General features: G+C 39.2%; 1 protein-coding gene across 6 annotated transcripts in view; it reads left to right on the plus strand.

Annotated features, from left to right (window-relative positions):
• Positions 1–19796, plus strand: part of SPHKAP (SPHK1 interactor, AKAP domain containing) — a 69616-nt gene that overhangs the window by 25119 nt on the left and 24701 nt on the right. For all 6 annotated transcript variants that reach the window (XR_003534715.1, XM_027686056.1, XM_027686055.1 and 3 more), the window contains exon 3: positions 93–203. Coding sequence is in view for 5 of the 6 variants with exons in the window: in XM_027686056.1 (XP_027541857.1) it covers positions 93–203 (111 nt within the window). In the remaining variant the exon portion in view is untranslated. The remainder of the gene's footprint in view (positions 1–92; positions 204–19796) is intronic.

A 19796-nucleotide genomic window follows, 5' to 3' on the forward strand; every position in this document is an offset into this window, starting at 1 on the left:
TTGAGTTACAACAACAGAGTTCAGGCCTCCAAAGCACAGTAGGACTGAGTGAATTTTTAAATTATTTTAACTCTTTTGAACTATTTTAACAGATTCTCTGCAGTAACAGTCTGCTAGAATCAACAGACTACTGGCTGCAGAATCAGAGGACACCATGCCAAATTGGCTTTCTGGAAGACAAGTCGGAAAGCAACTGTGCCTCAGTAAGTACCCCTGTCATCTCCTCTGGAGAAAAGTCCATTGAGAGTTATTTGGGTAGGATGTGGGGCTGACAAGAGCACATGTTAAATTAAAAGTGTCTGAAATTTCCAGTTTTCTTTTAAAAGCAAACATATGAACTAAAAATACATAGAGATTTCTATACAGAGCACATTAGTAAAGATTACTGCAGAGGTTTCCCCACATTTGTCTTTCAGATTTTGTGGCCTTCTGTATTTTTTAGGTTCATAATCTGCAACTGACAAGAGATAAAAATAAGACAAAGAGAAAATTATTCCAAACCATAACTTGTTAAGTGGCAGGTTGGAAAGAGCAGATGTTTAAAAGGCTACTTGATGTTCCTGAAGGCATAGAGACACAATTAAAGGGAAAACTCTTTCCATATTAGATGTGGAGTAGCTACTAAAGAACTCAAACAGAGCTGTTTTACATTTGAAATTAAATTTAAATCTCATTATTTTTGGTTATAATGCAATTAAGAACAGCTTTTGGTTAACAATGTGCATGAAGAAGTAGGAGTTATGTTGCTTTACACACTATCTACATGAAACTGGATGAAAACACATTGCTATGTTTTTAATAGTTTTTTACTTGATGAAAGACTCAGGAGAGCAGATCCTTACTCAGAATCCTATTTGAATGCTACTCCCTGGTCTCAGTGAGCAAAGAAGGACTTTATAAAAGATCAGCTTTATCTCAGGTACAAGGTTTCCAGCACTGCTTGTGCTGCACAGAACTTGAAGACCAGCTGGGGCTCCCATGAAGTTTGCTGGGATTCCCTCAAGGACATGGACATATCAGCTCTAACTGAGAACCCAGACACCTGCTGCCAAGAAACAGAATCTTCATCCCATGGTGGTGGTGACTGGAGGCTTTGTGTCCTGCCTGGGGTTGATGCAGCTGCTTGAGAGCAGCAGGAGTGACACAACCTGTAACTGCAGCAGTTGAAAGTGAGGAATATGGTCAAAGGTTATTGGGCTCAGTTCACTGTCATACTGAGCACTGGACTATCAGCTTCCACAAGTCAGAGGGAGCAAAATACACAACATAGTCATAGTGTGCTCACTGAACAGGCATTCAAGGTACAAGGTGAGAAACTAAACAGACTCCTGTGTCTACTTGGGATGATGCTGAGTGAAATGAGGGAGAGGATATTAAGGAGTAATGTCTACTGGTACTAATTCCTAGACTCCTAGAGCCAGAAAGACAGCAGTTTCCTCTTTAACCATTCTCCATTGTTCTCCCAAGCAAAAGGGTCGCAAGCATTGGGAAGTACAAACATTGTTCAATTGCAGCTGAAATCTTGTCACTTGAACAGTATCCTGAATACATTCTTAACCAAAACAGGTTCATCAGGCAAATAATCAGTGGTGTCCTTGTTGTTTGATGTAAGGAGGGATTTTTTTTTAAGGCAGAACACATTGACCACAGTCACCTAAGTTTACTATTTAGTATTTAATATCCTAAAAAATGGCCTTGTTTTCTCAGAGGAAATGATTACACCAAATAATAATATAAAAATTAATTACGACTTGCTCAAACCTGTTGAGCTTTGACTTTATTGTTAATTTTTCATAGAATGTTAGAGGAAATTATATCTATCTCTGATATGACAGGGCTACCAAGAAAAGATAACTTGTTACAGAAAGACTACATTATATATTATATAGAAAGATTATGCCATTGCTACCCTCCTTACTTCAGGTGACCCTGTCTGATTTTGCCATGCAGTCCACTCAAACGGGTTAAACTACCTCAAAGAATTTCTTCTACACCAATATTAGAAGCAGTTTTTCCCCTTCAGAGGGTATTTTACTAATTGCTAAACATTTCATTAAACTTAATTCAGTTAACAGTGGTACTGTTTAGCAGCAGTTTACCACTGTAGATTAGACTACATAGTTTCGTGCTAATATAATTAGGTAGTAAAAATTTTAAAAGTAGTTTAATTATGGAAGTCTTGTTTTGTTTGTTTCTGCTGAATGAGAACTCAATCAAAATCCAACAAATAGAATAAAATATGTGGATTCATGAGACATAAGCTCCCTGTAGTGATTTATAAATGTAATTAAAATATCTGTGTGACATTACCCCATGGAGAGACCTCATGAAATAAATGTGGTTTCACATAAAAATATATACCTTTGTTTACTCCACTATTGCCAGCTATCTTTCTCTGGACCTACAACAAATGTTTCCTGCTTTGGACATGCTTTTAAGCAGACCTTATTTGAAAAGAAAAAACTGGTAGATATTTTGTCCCTACTTTCCCTCCAAAGATCTAGATTATTTAATTACCAGCGCTGAAAATTTGCGGTTGGCTTATGTTAGTACAAGTTAAGAAACCTTCCTTGCTTAGATGATTTATAGTTTGTTCTAGCATTGGACTCTCCTAAAGTGCAAAGTCTTAATCTTGCACACAGAAATGTCATTTATGACTTTATCTTAGCAGTTCCTAAGATTTAACATTTTTCTTTGCAATACCATTGCAGTATTACCATGATTATGGTGGTATTGCCACACTGCTAAAGATGTACCTTAATTGTTTTTTAGGAATTCTTAATGATAATAGTTATTCAGAAAAAAGTAGGATACAAAACAAAACAAAAAGATGATGTTATAGTCCTGCAAGACATTTGGCATTCATTTGCCTCAAGATGCTTGAAGTATAGCAGTGAATTTTCCAGGAATTCTCTGGACTGTCATGCTGTGGACCAGCAACAGATAGAAAAGCCATCAGAAATTATATTCACATTGAAAAAAAAAAAAATTTTCTCTCAAAATCGACCCAGACTCAAATGATCTCCCCACAAAACGCGACATCACACCTTATCGCTCTTTGCATGACCATCTTGTCCCAGCACGCAGGCTGGGAGGCAGGCATTCCCACTCCACAGCCTGATGAGGAATTGCACTTGAGAACCACTGATCTAGGAAAGCAGACCCTTCCCTTCCCCAGCAGTGTGCTTTTGTGTGAGAGGCAATGGATTTCAGACTGGCAGAAATGCTGCAAACTTCCTGTCAAGTATCCTGGAGAAGCAGAAACACTTCATACCAGTAAATGGCAGCAACAGATAAGGCAGGCAGAAAATATCTGCCTTTCAAGTAAAACAAAGCAATAAAAAACAGTGCTTATTTCTTACTGTAGCATAACAAGATAACACTTTTTAAAGAATCAGAATGTGACAAGGGCTCTAAAACTCATTTTAAAATTATTTTATATCTCCTTAAAGCTGAAAAAAAAATCTGGCTTTGTGGGCAGATGGATGAAAGAACAGTTTCAATAAAGTGTTAAAAGTTTTGAAACATTCTTGAAATAGTCCAGCAACTTTTCTGTTTGCAAGTGCTCCTACTCTGTAACTACATGGATGCTCACACCAGAATGCTCCCTACATGAGTGCAGGCAATGTAGGCTGTATGCACAGCCATGCAGTTGTATATGGCTCGGGTCCGGCCCAAGGGAGCGGCAGGAACACATGGCCAGAGCAGAGGAAAAGAAGGACAGCAGCCCAAACTTCGGTCAGATTCAGTCATGGTAAAACACCCTCTCATCTAATTGTTGGCTACTTTTTTGTGACCCCAGGCCATTTGCACTTTTTCTTGAAGTGGTCTGATGAGTCTTGGTGGCAGCACAAAGGAGAGTGGAGGACAACATGACTGGGGAAGTGGGGACAGTGGAGACAGTAACAGCCACTGAGTGGGCTTATGCCACATGGAAAAACCTTAATCCATCTGCAGCACAGGAGGAGGAAGAGTTACAGTTTAGGGTTGTAATCTGGTCAGTTGAGTGCAGGGGAACAAACCTTAGCTTCTCAGGGAAGGGAAGCGATGCTTGTATCAGTGAAGAGACAAGACTGTTGCCTTGGTGAGAAATAAACCCGATTGTTAACAAAGCAAACAGGTGATGTGATTATGGACCACATTGTCTATGATCCCTCTGTTTACTGATGTAGTGAATAATGTCATTTTGCCATCATAGCAGATGGCATTTCAGAACTGGCTGCTTACTTTGCTACTGCATGGCTTCGCTGTCCTAGGCAGGTACTTAAGCATTATCACTTTCATTGCAGTTTAGCCATCAAGCTTGTAAACAGGTTCAGGAGGAGGTTAAAGATACCATTATGCACTAATTTGAGCTGGCCAAATGAGGGTTTCCATGACGTCACCTCCTCCTCCAGCCCCTACTTCATCTCTTTTACTGCCCTGGCATTTGTACAAACACGCAATAAGTCAGTTCAGAGAGAGAAGTAACTATGAAATTAAGAAATTGTTTTTTTCTGTCCAGTTCTTCCTTGAATCATCTCACCATATTGTCAGATAAATGCCAGTGCTCACTCAATGGACGGAACAAAAACATCCAGGAAACAGTTCCCACAAATTAATTCAAACTGAATGATAACATATGCAGAAAGGAGAAATCCTTGGCAAGGTATATTTTGAGGACAAAAAGGAGAGCAGCTTTCACTTGAATTAAAGTAGATTATGAGTGGTTTTCATTCATTTTTTCACCCAAGTCTTTTTAAAGATTTGACACTACATATATTTAGATATTTAGGTACAAATATACAGATTCATATTTTACATGAGTCTTTGATACTAGAATAACTTCCAAATAACTTGCTAATAGTGCGGACACTGGCTCAGGGTGTTGAAATCTAAGCACCAGAATTTCTTCTATCCCTTAGTCAGGGCCTCTGTATCCAGTATGTTCTCCAGAATGTCCAAAGAATGAGAGCATGCCCTCACTGAAGTGTGAAGATCTACTCTTACAGGAGTTCAGAAAGGATGTTTCTTCCTGGGATTGACTGTAGTCAACAAGGGTCTTTATACAGCCAAGTATGAAAGTGAAATCTTGAATCCCAAAGAAGATCTTTTTGTTGGCTTTTTTTAAAACAAAACCATGTGTCTTCCTGAATAGTGACCATGCATAACTGAAACAGTTGCTTTGTTTTATTGTGCTTGAATGAAGTTTTACATTTCCTAGTAAATGTAGCAAAGCCCTATTTTTCTGCATAAAATTGACAGACCTAGGTACTAAGACATCTTCCCCCCATCATGAGATTGCACGAACACCCTCAGCACCATGTCATAAAGACAGAGAATTACAAGGATGTTTATTTTACCTTTCACTCCATAATTACTCAACCATCTTCAGGAACAGCATTGTCTCTTTCAGAAATCAAAATCCATCCGCTGCTTTCCAGATCTAAACCATAATTACTAGAGATATTTTTAGTTTTAAGTCCCATCTTCCTATTCAGCTTGATGGTACCTTAATTACATCCTGACAAGGTGCAGGAATCAACAGCTGCAGGCTAAATTGTGGCACTGAGTTGTAGTCCTTTCTCAGGCATGTGTGGGTGTTCATGCTGCTGTGGTAAGGAATTGTACCTTCCAGAGAGCCCCTCTCTTGCTTGCACAGAGAAATAAAAACCCCTCCTCTTCACCGATTGCTCTCTGCATTATGGAGCCAGTGCAGGCAGACTGAGCACAAGTTAGAAGGCCACTGAAAGCATTACTTGTATAATCTGTAAAACATGTTTCACTTTTTGCTTTTGTACATACTTGGCTCTGAAAAATATATCTTCACATATGAGCTGACATTAAGACAGAATTTAAATATGCTCTTAAAAGGTTGTATTTTCACTACCACACATGTATATCATACAGCAGCCAAAAGCTGCCTCATGAATTTCAGAGTAGGAAAGACTGACAAAAGATTTTCTTGTCTTTCCTGTCACTTCAGACTTGGACACTCTTTAATCTTCTGTCTAGATCGCCATCTTCTTTCCTGTCCCTCTGTGACAGTCTCATACTGCAGTGGTTTTCTATCTGTGTTTAAGAGAAGTGGATGCTTAGCCTTACTCTGACAAAGCTATAAATAAACAGTGGGAGGATCAAGCATGGCATTGCAGCTGTATCCTCTTCAGCATTTCACTCTGGCATATTCTCAGTGCCTCCATGGCCTGCTTTATCAATAAATGGGATTCTCGTGCTGCCTCCAGAGTGGACATCTGTGACTGCTTGCTGCTGTTATAACCACAGGCTCCCTCTAAAATGAATTACAGCCTGAGGCTTATAGGAATTTGTTAAATGTTAAGTGTCCAGGGCACTGGAGAAAGTAGGTGGTGCATGTGCCATAAATATTTATTGAAATATTTTCTTTAAGTCATAAGTGGCAATTAATTACACTAAACCCAAAGGAATAAGCTTTAATGGGAAGAAAATATTCATAGCTGGTTTTGAAGCAATGGATTATGAAGAGATAACTCGGGAAGATTCATTAATGCAGCCCAGACATTAAGGGATAGTCTCTAAAATATCAAGACCCACAAATCCACCAAGTCATTTGAGATAAGCACCTGCTGAAGAGTAATTTGGACTAAATTTCAGACAGATTACTGCTAAAAATGCTGAAGGGAGAGCAGTATAACGTCCTTCTGACAACATACAAGATGCACCTAAAAAAGACTTGTGGCTGGTCTGGGGAGACACAGGAAAGTCATGCCAGGACCTTATTTACGTGAACTTGAGTGACTCACAGAAGATATACTGAGTTGTCTGCTTTTGGAAACGCTCCATTAGTGCCTGCGGGAAGAGCAGTTGGAAACCTCATCTCATGTTAGATAGCAGTTGTGCAGCTCATGGGAGAGATTTTTACATAGACTCTGAAAGGAGTAATGTGTTTTGTGGCTGTCCCAATGAAAATACAAGGCAAAATATGAAAAATACTTTGTGCACTCACAGCTAGAGACAGAAATTATCACTCTCTAATCATGTAAAGGACTGCACTACAGAAGGAAGGCTTGGGACGACTTGATTTCAAGTTGATGTTTCCCCAACCTGCTTTGCATCCTTTTGGGCAAAGAAACTGTCAGTAGACATGGTCCTACTTTGACAAGAATGCATTTTTTGATGGTTTGAAGTAGCCTGATCTGAGTTTGGTGATCTGTACAGCTGAGGGATACCTGTCATGAAGCCTTGTGAGTTATTTAGATTGTAGTGCAGAAGTGCCTGAGATGCTTCATACCCTCAGGTTATCACTCTGTGTGCTGGGCTAGAGGTAATTTTCTTCACAGTGGCTGGTATGGGCTATGTTTTGGATTTGTGCTGAACACAGGGTTGATACTACATAGGTGCTTTTGTTATTACTGAGCAGTGCTTGCACAGCATCAAAGCCTTTTCCATTCTTGTACTGCCCCCACCAGTGAGTTCTCTGGGGGTGCACAGAAGCTGGGAGGGTGTGACACAGCTGGGACAGCAGACCCCAGCTGACCCAAGGGATATTCCATAGCATATGACATCATGCTTAACAAATGAAGCAGGGCGAGAAGGAGGAAAGGGGATACAGAAATTCTCCCACCTGTGTAATGCTGCTGCCTCACACTTCTATTCATGTAAATCCTTTTGCAAGCAGCTACAGGGCATATCTAGTACTTTCAAATTAATATTTTAATTTCTACATTTCACAGCTGGTTCCTCTGCCAGAATCATTTTGGCAAGCGTGGAAATTAATGTGAGACAAGCATTGCATCCAATGCTAATGGATAATTAGCTCTGTCTTCCAAAAGCTTTTTTTTTTTTATTCTGAGTCACTATCAGGCTATTTTAAACACCTCATATAAGACGTATTCCAATTCAAGAATTTAACCATTTGAATGTAAAAGGTTGAATTCTACTGTGCATGGAGGAGAGAACTACATTTCTTATACCATTCCCAGTCTCCTATCTACTAAAAATTTGCACTGTGCATATTAGTTATAACTTCAAATTACTCCAAAAAGAAGTATGACAGCCAGTGGCAGTGAAAATAATTCACCAAAATTTAGTCAGTAGGGGAAAGGAAATTGTAATCTAAAAACAACAATCTGCAACAGAAAAGCAACAACTGATAATTTTGAGTTTCCTTATTTCTTATAATATTGCAGATCTCCACAAAAAGGAAATGTCAATCCTTATAACACATCCTTCTTAGTAGGCATTTATCCCTATGCTCAGGGAAGGGAAACACTGGGAAATTACTTGGTTACTTTCTTCCATCCCAAGACAGCACCCTAATCCAATAGCAAGGGAAGAAAGAAAGTCCTGCCTGCTTCCCAAAACTTCTCAGAGGTGGAGCAATAGGAGCCAAAATAAGAGTAATGACTAAAAAAAAAAAAAGAAGGTGGTAGAACACTCTAAAGAATACTGCCTGAAACCCACAAATTTCAGCTAGCAGTTAGTGAACAGCTGGGATCTTTCTCTACCAGAAACCATAGGAATGTGTCTTCTCCTTTGCATGCTTTATAATGAAGGTGTCACAAGCCTCACTGCTCTGCATGAAGGTGTTTTAAAACAGCACACTATAAAACCAGAATGAAGCTGAATGAAGATGACACGTTAGGCATTATGAAACTATGCACAAGAAAGCCACGTGCACAGATAATCCTTGTTTCCTCTTCATTAGTGTGTGACTGCACAGTTATATCTTTAAATAGCTGAGAAATTTGTGAGTGGGCCTGAGTGAGTGCAGAAACTGTCTGCCCCAGGCAGTTGTCTAATTGCCTCTGTTCCAGATCAGGCTGCTGCTGCTGCAGCACCAGAGCTCCCAGTAACTAAAGTGAGCACTTGTTTGTTACACAGATAAACACAGAAGTCCCAAAACAGTGAGAACTTCAACATACCAGGGCTGGAAGTTCTTCTGCTTAGCTTTTGCCCTTAGCACAGACTTGTAGCTTCCTCTGTCATTGGTACCTAACTGCAGTTGAGTGTTTTGCCATAGGTGTTTTCTTCTCCAGAACGCAGGACCTTGAACAGACAAAGGGTATGTTCACATGCCCTTTGAACTGAAATATCCACTTCAGCTGTCCATACAACATGCATCCTGCCCCCTTATTTATTTTTTTTGTTCTCTCAAAGTGCTTAAAGACCTCTGTGAGAGGAAATTACTTATCTTTACTATTTCATATTAGATTCTGGAACTCAGTAAATCAGACCTCAACAGGAGCAAGACCTAAATCTGTCAAAAACTGCATGTAGTTAGGCAAAACATTGTCCCAAATCAGCTCTGGGTTTGTGTGAATAAAAATGGTTTGACAAACCAGCTGAATTAGATTTAAATTAGTTTAATTTTTTTTTTTTAAAGAATCAAGAGAATGCCTAGGATTGCAGCTTCAGTAAAGATGCGTAATTAGAGTTTCTGGTTGCCTGTTTACCAAGAGAAATAATTCCAGGCTCAACTGAAAAAGGAAATTCAAGTTGAGGAGAGTGCAAATTGAGAAGTGGGGGAAAAGGAAATTTCAAAGTTCATTTAAGGCTTTCTTTCTAATTATGCAGTGGCATTTAGGGTTTTGAGAGCATGTATTTAAGATGCCAATTTAACTGACTTGAAGAATCTTTTTAATGTTACTGAACAACACATTCTGCAAGCGCAGTAGGCACGGTGATTCATGATTTCATTTTCAAAAATTTGTGGGCTCTGAAATGGTGGTATCGTAGAGGACACTTTTTTTTTAATGGATGCCAACACAAAGCAGTCCTCTAAAAATAGGCAGAGAGAACGAGAGGACAAAACCAAAGTAATCCCCTATTTATGCAAAAGCAGATGGACCTACAGGCACCCTTCTTTCAGGGACACATTTGGCAACGGAGCCTCCCCCGATGGCTCTGAGAGGCTTAAACAGAAAGACAGAGGAGTCCACTGCCTTGGCAGAGCCACGTCAAACAACCTCCTAAAGCAACAGGCTCCATCAGCGGAAATTGAGTGTTGGGCTTCAGCTTTTTCAAGCCAAATTTTAAGCCTGATGGTCTGTGGGAGGCAGGTGAGAAGAACAAAGAAGGCTGGAAGGTGGGTAGCTTTGATTAGCAGAGAGACTGCGTTGCCACCAGTGCTGACAGTGGGAGAAGGAGGAGCTGGTGCTTCTGCCCCACCAGTGTTCTTGTGACTCCTCTGCAGTTTGGAGGATCTGGTATCTGATGTGCTTGACATGCTGCAGAAAGCTCCCATTTTGCGTACTAGAGATTAGATTTTCATTTCCAGTCAAGACATAGCTTATGAGTACGTATGGTAAAGGTCTCCATGTGACAATCTGTATTACATTCAACCTTGCTGGATGTTATCTATCTAATTTGACAATAGGCCAGAGGTTCAAGAGATAGAATTCCTATAGGTTTTATGAACATAGATGGAACTGGGAAATTTTAAGTGTACCAGTAGCGTGTGAACTAAAACCTTCCCTATAAAACAGAGAAACTAGACAGAGCCATACTTTCATAAACAGTCTACTGAGGGCAAAGTGGCAGCCAGAGCTTACACCTCAACATGCTGAAAAGTTAATCTTAGGATGTTAATACATAGGTAAGCAGGCTTTTTGAATCCCAGCATTCGCATGGCCAATCAGAAAACCAGCTTTTTCCAGAACAATTCATAAGCAGAAGGAAGAACATGTACTGTTTCTCCATTTTTAAGTAATCTTGCTGCTTCAGAGCTCTACCTATTTATAATCTGTCTAACAGCTGGGGCAGAGCTGCCCTGCAATTTGTAGAGCATGCATGAGCAGTCAGATGCTATGCAAGTCTCCTTCAGCAGAAACAGAGGTCAGTCCCAAAAGGTTTCATTTAAAATTACTGAAGCCATCATTGGCAACCATATGTTATCTTTATTATAGGACTTTAGTCAGAAGTTATGAAAGGAGAGGTTGGTGAGCCACAGCATGAAAAAAGCCCTCAGTGAACAACTGAGATGGTGAAGCTGGGCAATTAGACTTTTATTTGAAGCCTGCTGTTAAAAGGGGATGCACAGAGCAGAGGACATTCCTGCTGCTCTGGGATAATCCACAGCTCTGACAAGCCTGGCACTGCCATTTCTGGTTTTGTGCTTCCATGTTGTTGTTTTCCTACCGGTTTCTTTCTTATCTTCATTGGCTTTTGTGTAGCTGAACTAATTTAGGTTAGTAGATTTAAGGCTCTGTGTAGAGACTATGAGTTGCTGAATTTAGAGGCTCTGCCATGTATTGTGAACTCAGTTCTAAATCTTCTGAATTGCAGTGGAAACCACTAACTAGTTTGTTCTAAGAGTTTGTTTTATGTGAGAAAAAAATCTCTGAAGAACGAACTGGTTCAGTCATAGAATAATTGGATTTATTTATTTGTACCTAAAGTTAATCAAGAGATTTCTAGAGGGTGACTAGTAGACATTGACAATAAAGTGTATGGAGGTAAAAATGCTGTCAGCAAACCGTGTCCATTACAAAACTGTAATTTGCTGTTGCTTGTAACAGTGGTTAGCTGTAGCTGGATCTTTTGTGTACTGAATGCAAATACTGTGAAGGGAAGAATGAAACATTCCTTTTCAAGGGGAGAAAACACAATGGTCTTGGTTTAAAAATTAATTTTATGACCCAGGAAGAAAGAAGAAGCACTGGGGCCAGGACGGACCTGGTGAGGGAAAGGAAGAGTTGAGGAAATTATCCAGATCAGTTAGATTTTACAATCTTGATTTTCATTCTTAATGTCTATATTGATGTACATTTATCATACGACTGAGCTCAGTCAAAACCCATCATCAGACCTGTTTTCCTTTCTTAATTCTCTCAAAAGCAGAGAGAACTTACAGAATTATGTGCTTTTACTGTAGAAGGATGTCACTAACCAGAGGAGAAAAGGGGCCTGTTTTCAATCTAGAGACAACAGTTTCTGATCCATTGGATCCAGTCCTGAAATCCTTTCACGGAAGGCTTTGATTAGAGATTTATCAGGAGAGGCTTCTTCTGCTTCTGTAGTCCAGAATAAAGGCACCTAAGCCCAAGGGACAGCAAGACACAGCAGACCTGCCCTTCTGTGTGAAAAACAGTACAAAAACCAGATACATGATCTGAACTATTATGCACACTAACATACTTAAAAAGGAAATGAGGGGGAAGATATTGTAGAGGCAAGTAAGAAAGAAACCAGCTCAGTTTAAAAAAAAAAATCAACCAAACAAAAAAACCCCCAAATTCACTGTTCCAGATATTGCTGTTTCAGCTTCTGATCTGACACCTCAAGTCTAGTTGTATACTACACAATTTACTCTTTCTATCCAGCTGATAGATACACTTATGCTTTGGTAATACCTGCTCATTCAGACACCAGAGAGAGCTGGAGCAGCTGGAACTTGCATCCAATCATTCTCTCAGTCACTGCTATGGAATATTTTCACTTGACATCTTTGTCTAGCAAAATCATTTGCATTTTTTTAATTAGGCTTAGCAGCATTTACTTCCTCATCTTTCTCAAGTACTGAAAAATCCTGTAGAGCACCACAGAACAGTTTGACGTGCATAGATAAGCAGAATGGATTTAAGGACTTAAAACACTTTAATCTTGTTTTTTGCTTCTACATGACATACAAATGTCTTTGAGAAAAATAATTGATTTTTATAGTAGTTTAGAGCAATGCTGTACCAAGCGAAACTATCTAGGTGTGTTTAAAAAAATCAATAAGCAAATACTCAGCTGCCCCAGAAATCTGAGCATTCATTTAGTAATGCACCATCAATGTTCTCCTCTCTGTAAATCAAACATCGTAATAATTTCCCGCTTCAGTTGCTTATAGGATTAAAAAATTCATCTCTTTGGCTTTGTAGACTACAGGCAGTTACATTTCTTGGCTTACCAAGACTAGCCTGGGCAGAGACTGCCAAGGCAATCAGAATTTGGGGCTGCAAGGAGTCGGTCTTTCACCTTGGTTTCATTGTTAAATAGCTTGTTTTTCCAAACCATTAAATATTTTATGTTCTTTGGTGCAGTTATTTAGCTAAGTGTGGCCTGTAGTTAACCATAACAGTTAAAAATTCATGGCATTTTGGCATCTGAAACTTTCAAGAATTTCTATGAAATGTTTTCCCTGGAAGTGTCTAAAATTTGAAAGTACTATTTCATAAAGTTTTATCTTTGTCTTTCTGGAACAGCCTGGTCACTGATACATTGTTCCAAACTCTGCTGATATTTGGGTAACAGGCCTGCCTGCCTTGCTGAGCAGGAGATCAAAGGGTTCAGGAAAAGGATAAGGTGCAGAACTGGCTTCTGAGCAACCCATAAACTGATTTCAAATAACATGCACTTATTATTTTGCTCAGGAACAAATCCTCCTTTAAAATGTCATCTCCTGCAATGGTCTGATGGAACCATAATTTTTCCATACCAACAATCTCCAAATACAGGAAATGGAAAAAGTCAAGATTAACTTGAAGAAAGCTAAATGATGGTATCAGTTATGGTTTATTGGTTTATATTTATCATTGTTTTTTATTTGGACTGGCCTTGAAATCAGATTTCTTAGCTTTGTTAACTGTCACAGTTATATTATCTAGTTCTCTGAGATTCTACTTGACATTTAAATGAGTACAGAAAGAAAGAAAATAAATAAGCGTAATAAGGCCTATCAAAAAAAAATAATTTAAGAAGATTAATGCAGGCACGTAAGGTTTTACAGCAATGTACATTAACTCTGTAGTCTTGCACAAACAATAATAGTTTCTATTCATTCTGCAGTAAGAACTCCTTTTGACACCAGTCTATAAATTAAAATGGTGACAGAGAAAAAATGAACTTTGTAATGGTAATGAGAGACCAGCAAAGGGTAGAAATATTAAGCTTTTTATTGCTTTTGGCCTTTATGGATGCAAAGTCATTTCTGGGAAGGAAGTTTTATGCCCAACATGTGCATATTCATTGGGGCAGTCATGGAGTCGTTGATAACAAGATTCCCATCAAATGCAGTGGATTTGCCCAAGACCCCAAATTTCTGAAGATGCAATGTAGGGGGACTTCTACTCTCCAAAACCTGAGTCACAGTAAAAACCTGCTTTTCAGCATGTGAATCAGAATTATACTGTAAAAATTATACTGAAAGTTGCAACTATACTGGCCTCAAGTGTCCGTTGTGGAAGTTTTCTTTTAGTAAGTGTGGTGAAACGACAGAAGCCACAAGCTAGCAAAAAAATTTGCTATCAGCCTCCTTTCACACTAGTCCTACAAAATCTAGATGCTAACAAAATTCCTGGGATCTCCAATATTATTAGGTAGTTTGTTTTTTCATTAGCTAATGGGTAATGTTATATGTCATTTTAGAACATTTATTTAGAAATCATCATTTCACAGCTTTTTTTTTCCTTTCTAAAAACACCTCCAGAAAAGATACTTGAAACTCTATTGGGATTAGAAGATTCAAGAAATTGCAAGTTTAAAGAACAGAGAGGTCCATGATTAGGGGTCCTTATAGGCAGGATATACACATACACACATGTCTCTATATTACAAGAAGTCGAGACTTTTTATTTAGCCATCACATTAGCATACATAAATCAAGTGAAAATAAATGCAAGTTTGGGGAGTTTTGCAGATCAGCATTTTGTTAACCATCAAAACAAATGCTCTTGTCATGCAGACTGGCTGTATTGCTAGAATCTGCTGGAAAAGGCATTTTATGCCATTTGAATATAAGTCAAAAATATGTGAGCGTTTCTGGTCATTTTCAAAGAGACAAAGCTCACAGCAAATTTCTGGGCAAAATCTGGCACATTGCCACCCCCTTGATATTTTTTTTCTGTGGGTTACAGTTTGCTTTGGCTCAGAAAAACAGAGTAAAACTATTTTTCCCGGGGCTTTTGCCGACTTCAGCTCCTAAGGGAGCCCATCATGCAGATGTGCGTTCTATGAAATAGTCACCATTCCAGTGAGTGATGCCTTGGAGCAGCTATATTCTGTTACTGTGCTGTGGGGAAATTATGGGCATCTAAACTATATTTCTAAAGCCAGGAGACTCAGACTTAGGTCTAATAAAACTTTAGAGCAACTGTATTGTTTTTCTACTTTTGCACAGATGAAATTAGGATGAAAATAGGCTCAGAATTCCAAAACTGCCATCCTATCACAGTTATTGCTAAGAGCAGAAATTATTGAGGTCAGAGATTCCATTAAGTCCTTAAAACAACTGTCAAGCAATTACAGTTGATGTAAAATTCGATCACCCTCTTCACAAACTGTATCTTCATAGTCCTGCGTTTAAAAAAGGGATAAAGTGTTTAGAGTAGCGTATAAGAAACAATACATGCCCTGAGAAGAAACAATATCTGCCTAAAATATGGAAGGGAAACAACATGGAAGGAAAATGCCAAGCCTTTAGTATTTCATAGGATAATGCTAAATAATCAGAACATCACTGCATGAGTGCAAGATGCATGTCACTCACAGTGGGCACAAGGAGCAAGGCAAGATGTAAACAAAGCACAGTCAGATACATGCTAATTTAAAAGTCATATTGGGAGAGCTTCATCCTGTGTCACCCAAACCAGGACAGAGAGGACACAGCCCTGACGCACAGCTGCCTTCCTGCTCCTGCCACTGACTCAGGTCAGCAACAGATGGCAACATTTAAAGGGAACAAAATAACTACTGAGTGCATCAGGGAAAGCTTGAAGTGCAAGGAACAGCACAGTGTGAACTTGCCTTTCCTGCTGTGGAGCCACAGTCACTGCAGTTCTCTGCCCTTGAGGTCTGCATTCCTTTCAGTGCTTTGGCTGGTTGTGTATATAAAACTGCCTTCAGTCCTGGGCTCAGCAGTCCCTCACCTTCTTATGTCACACAGTTGTATTCCTCATGTCCTCAGGCTTAGGCATTTAAACTGTTTTAACTTGGCACCCAGGAACTGCCTGCTCAGAATTACTTTCTCCTGACATCTCTCCTGCAGCTAATTACCTTTTTCATTTCCATTTGTAGGAAATTAAACATGAGTTTTATGGGCAGTCCCAAAACAGTTTTTCCCTTTAACTCTCTCCTGGACTCTGAATTGGCACCTGGCATGTCTAAGTTGATTTGGAGATGTGACAAGAGAGGATGGGAGAAACAAAACAGCACAGACCTGGGACATAAAGACTCTATAAACTCAGTTTCCAGACAGCATTTACATCCTGACATACCAACCAAGACAGCACAGAGCAGGGAGAGTTCTATACAATTCCCCTGCACACCCAAACCCGTAAGTTTAGCCTATGATGAGTTTTATGGCACCAAAGCCAACCTGCTACTGACACTAGGCCACAACTGAGGATCATCTGGATGGATACAATGGTGCAGTGACAAGGATGAAGTGATTTGTGTCACCTGGATATAGTCCTGCCACCATTTTGATTCTATCTTTAACTGTGTGGTTGTAATCCACCAACTCATGGATTACAAACAAAGAAAACATGTTTGAGAGTATCCTTTAAAGTTACAAAGTCATGGGCTCAAATATTAGAAAATGGCAGATACACAGTGCTATGATTCTTCATGATTTTGCTCCTTTTTGCAGGCTTCCTGTTCACTGTTCCTGTGTTGTATAAATGTGGGCATGTGAGGTAAAATTAAGGTTGCACAATCCATCTGTATATAGTTCTAATTTTTGACTCTTGTCTCTTCAGTTTAAATTCCTTTCTTTTAAAATAGATATTGAAACTTTGGGGGGAGGGTGGTATATAATGTAGATGTATTTGAGTTTATGGGGGGGGAAAAGCCCACCTCTTGCAGCACTTAAAGCAAATGTTGACCATAGCCCTTCACAACACACAACACAGGACTGTGGCTCTCATTTCACTTACCGGAGCAACTATATCAGTAAGGTGCAAGGGACAGCTATCATCCCAGTGAGAGGGAGGAACAGAGTGGATTTTGAGTTCAGTCTCTTCCCTAAGGGGAAGCAGGAGGAATTGAGGCTTCACAGGAGAAAAGGGACTGAGCATCTCAAAGCTGTTTCTGTTCTCTAAAGCTGCTACTGCTGGGGCAGGGTGAGCCCAGCCTTCAGACATCTCTGCTGAGTTAGTATTTTGGCACAGAAGAGGATCGAAAAACAAACATATTTTCTTCTTAATTAAAAGAAATACTAGTTTGATAAAAAGCCCACAAGCTAGGGCTTGCTTTAATTTCACCAAAAGCCATAAGATATTTCATAGGACAAAGGAAAAGCCTTTCCCTGCTGTCAGACATCGACACAGACAACAGAGAGAAGCATCAGCACTTCCTAAAACAAACAGAAGAAAGGAGTCTTGTCTGGGGGGAATAGTACAGAGCAGAAAGATTTCACCCTAGAATAGACACTTCAGAAAAATACACACTTTTGAAAAAAATTACTGCTGTTAGCATTATGTCTCTGAGACAGTGTTTCTTTCTTACCATTGGTGTACTCTTTTATCTAAGGAATATTAAAATGCCAGTAATACCAGCCTTGGTCAATACAAGCTGAAGTGAAAGCAATAAGGAAAATATAGACAATCGTATATTTCTTTGCTTGTCATTCAGCTGTTTGGCAGTGTTGGTACTCTGAAAAGTGAAATTGCTTTACTCTTCCTAAGTGAGAAGACTGTTAGCTTTTAGCAAGTAAAATATTCCATATATACAGTATATATACCATATATATACTGTAATATAAAAAAATTCTTAATATATAGTTCTTTTAAGAAGTGAGGTGTCTGCATACTTTCTACACCAGCTTGAGTAAATTTCAGGACTTGAAATCACTGACCTAGAGAATTTTCTCGATATACCTCTTACCAGTCACAGAAATTATCGTGCAAAAATAGGGAAGAAAAAGAAAAGAAAAAAACAAATTTTCTCTGTTTGCTTTTTATATGATCCTGGAAAGTAAAGACTTTTTCAAGACGAAAGCTCAGCAAGTTAGTGATGGTAACCTGCCTGGTACTGTCATAATGGAAATGCTTGGAGAGTTTAAGAAGGAACAGGAGGCTTGGGGGTCAGACCCCAATTTGTGCTATTCATGTACAAGAACCTGCATAGTGCAAGAGTTGGTATTTACAGTGTGACTGTGTATTAAATAGTTAATGGACATGTAACATACTGCTTTGTGCCAGTATTGAGACTCTAGTTTTGAGTGCAGTTCACCACAAGAACAGTATTTTCTTGCACTTGAGCAAATGGGATTTCTACACTTAGAAAGCTGAACCAAAAGTAGTGGTGTAGAGCATGACAGGAGGGAACTGTAGAGTTAATTTATGGTTACAGTACCCATCTAGTCCTGCCTCCTCCTCAAAGCAAACAGCAAAACAGAAAAATAAATGAGTTCTTCAGTGTCTTTCACCGCTGGAAAACTATTTTTGTTGAAAAATTGCCTATAATTAAAATTGCAAAATCCAGAGAACAAGAAAATACTAAAAGACTGCATTGGCAGCGTAATAAATCAAAGTCAATGTGAATTTGACATGTGTGTTTGGAAACTGGATTCAGAACTGCTGTAGGTTTTATGATAGAAGTTCACTGGATTTTGAAAATAAAGAAATAAAGGAAAGAAAGAGAATGTGACTTTAAATACTACATATTCCTGCTTATTCTGAGATTTCTTCTACTGAGGCATTAGTGAGTTCTATGCCATCCATGCCACATGAACCAAAGATGATTGTTTTGGCTGCTCAGAAGGGCCATGTCTTTAGGATGGTGGTTGGTGTCACTGGTAGGAGTGCCAGTGTATGGCACAGCAAAGACAGGTACCATTGTACCAACATGCAGGTAGCAAAGGACAAAACAAGGCTTATCAGAGAATCAAGTGTTTGGCCGGAATGTCCCCGCAGACCCGACTGCTGCTATGCAGCTTTTTCCCAAAGCTTTCACCCCAAATCCAGTACAGAACTGGACCTTACCACTCTGGCGTGGGAGCTTGGAAACAAAGCTCCTGAGGAACAGCCCTACCTTCAGCATGGAGGTGAACATGCCTGAGAGGACTCAAAACTGGCCCTGTACCTTCCAATACTCCTACCCTGGTTGCCAAATTAATGGTCCCTAAGCAAACACACCTCTGTGCACCTGCAGACTCATAACCACGTGTCCGTGTGGGCATTGGGCAAGTCCATGTATGAGTCAAGACTGTAATTTTCTAATGATTTTTAATAACTATTGCTGGTATGTGAAATGCCTACATGTGAAAACCCTGTGGAAAGTAAGAAAAATTTTTCTCTGTATAATTAAACTGCAACATGTTTAAGACATTACATAAGCACCACATTATGTTGCTAGAGGGTATTTTTAATACTTTATAGCTTAGATGTTTTTATAACTATTTCTTAAAAGTTCACCAGATGACAGTGGCGTATCCTGATTGTTGTCATTATCAGGCATAGGAATATTTTTGCTAAAATTGTAAAAGGGTTGGAAAATACATTTGTAAGTTCACATAAAGATGCCATTAAACTATTTAAAAGGGCAAAAAGCTTTCTTTTTCAGTGGGATTTTTTTGGTGTACAATGGGAGTACTGGCTGGATCTTTCCATCTGCTGTGCTGGCTGTTACTGCAGATGGTCATAATCTGTACATATGGTATGTGCATATATAAACTGAAATCAGGGTTGTCTTGGGGTAAAAGAAGGCACACAACAGGAGTTCAGATGCCTAACACAAGAATGTTTGTGAAAAGGATAATGTAGAGCATTTTTATTTTCTAGGGGATATTTACATAGAATTGGGATAAGAAGCATTGAGTCTTTGCTGGGAAAGAAACAACACACAGAAATCAGTGAGCTCTTTTCAGTTAAATTCTGAATCTGGAATTAAATTTTGGAATCAGGTGTTGGCTT

Source organism: Neopelma chrysocephalum, unplaced genomic scaffold (assembly GCF_003984885.1).
Source record: "Neopelma chrysocephalum unplaced genomic scaffold, ASM398488v2 Primary Assembly neopelma1_70, whole genome shotgun sequence".
NCBI lineage: Eukaryota > Metazoa > Chordata > Aves > Passeriformes > Pipridae > Neopelma > Neopelma chrysocephalum.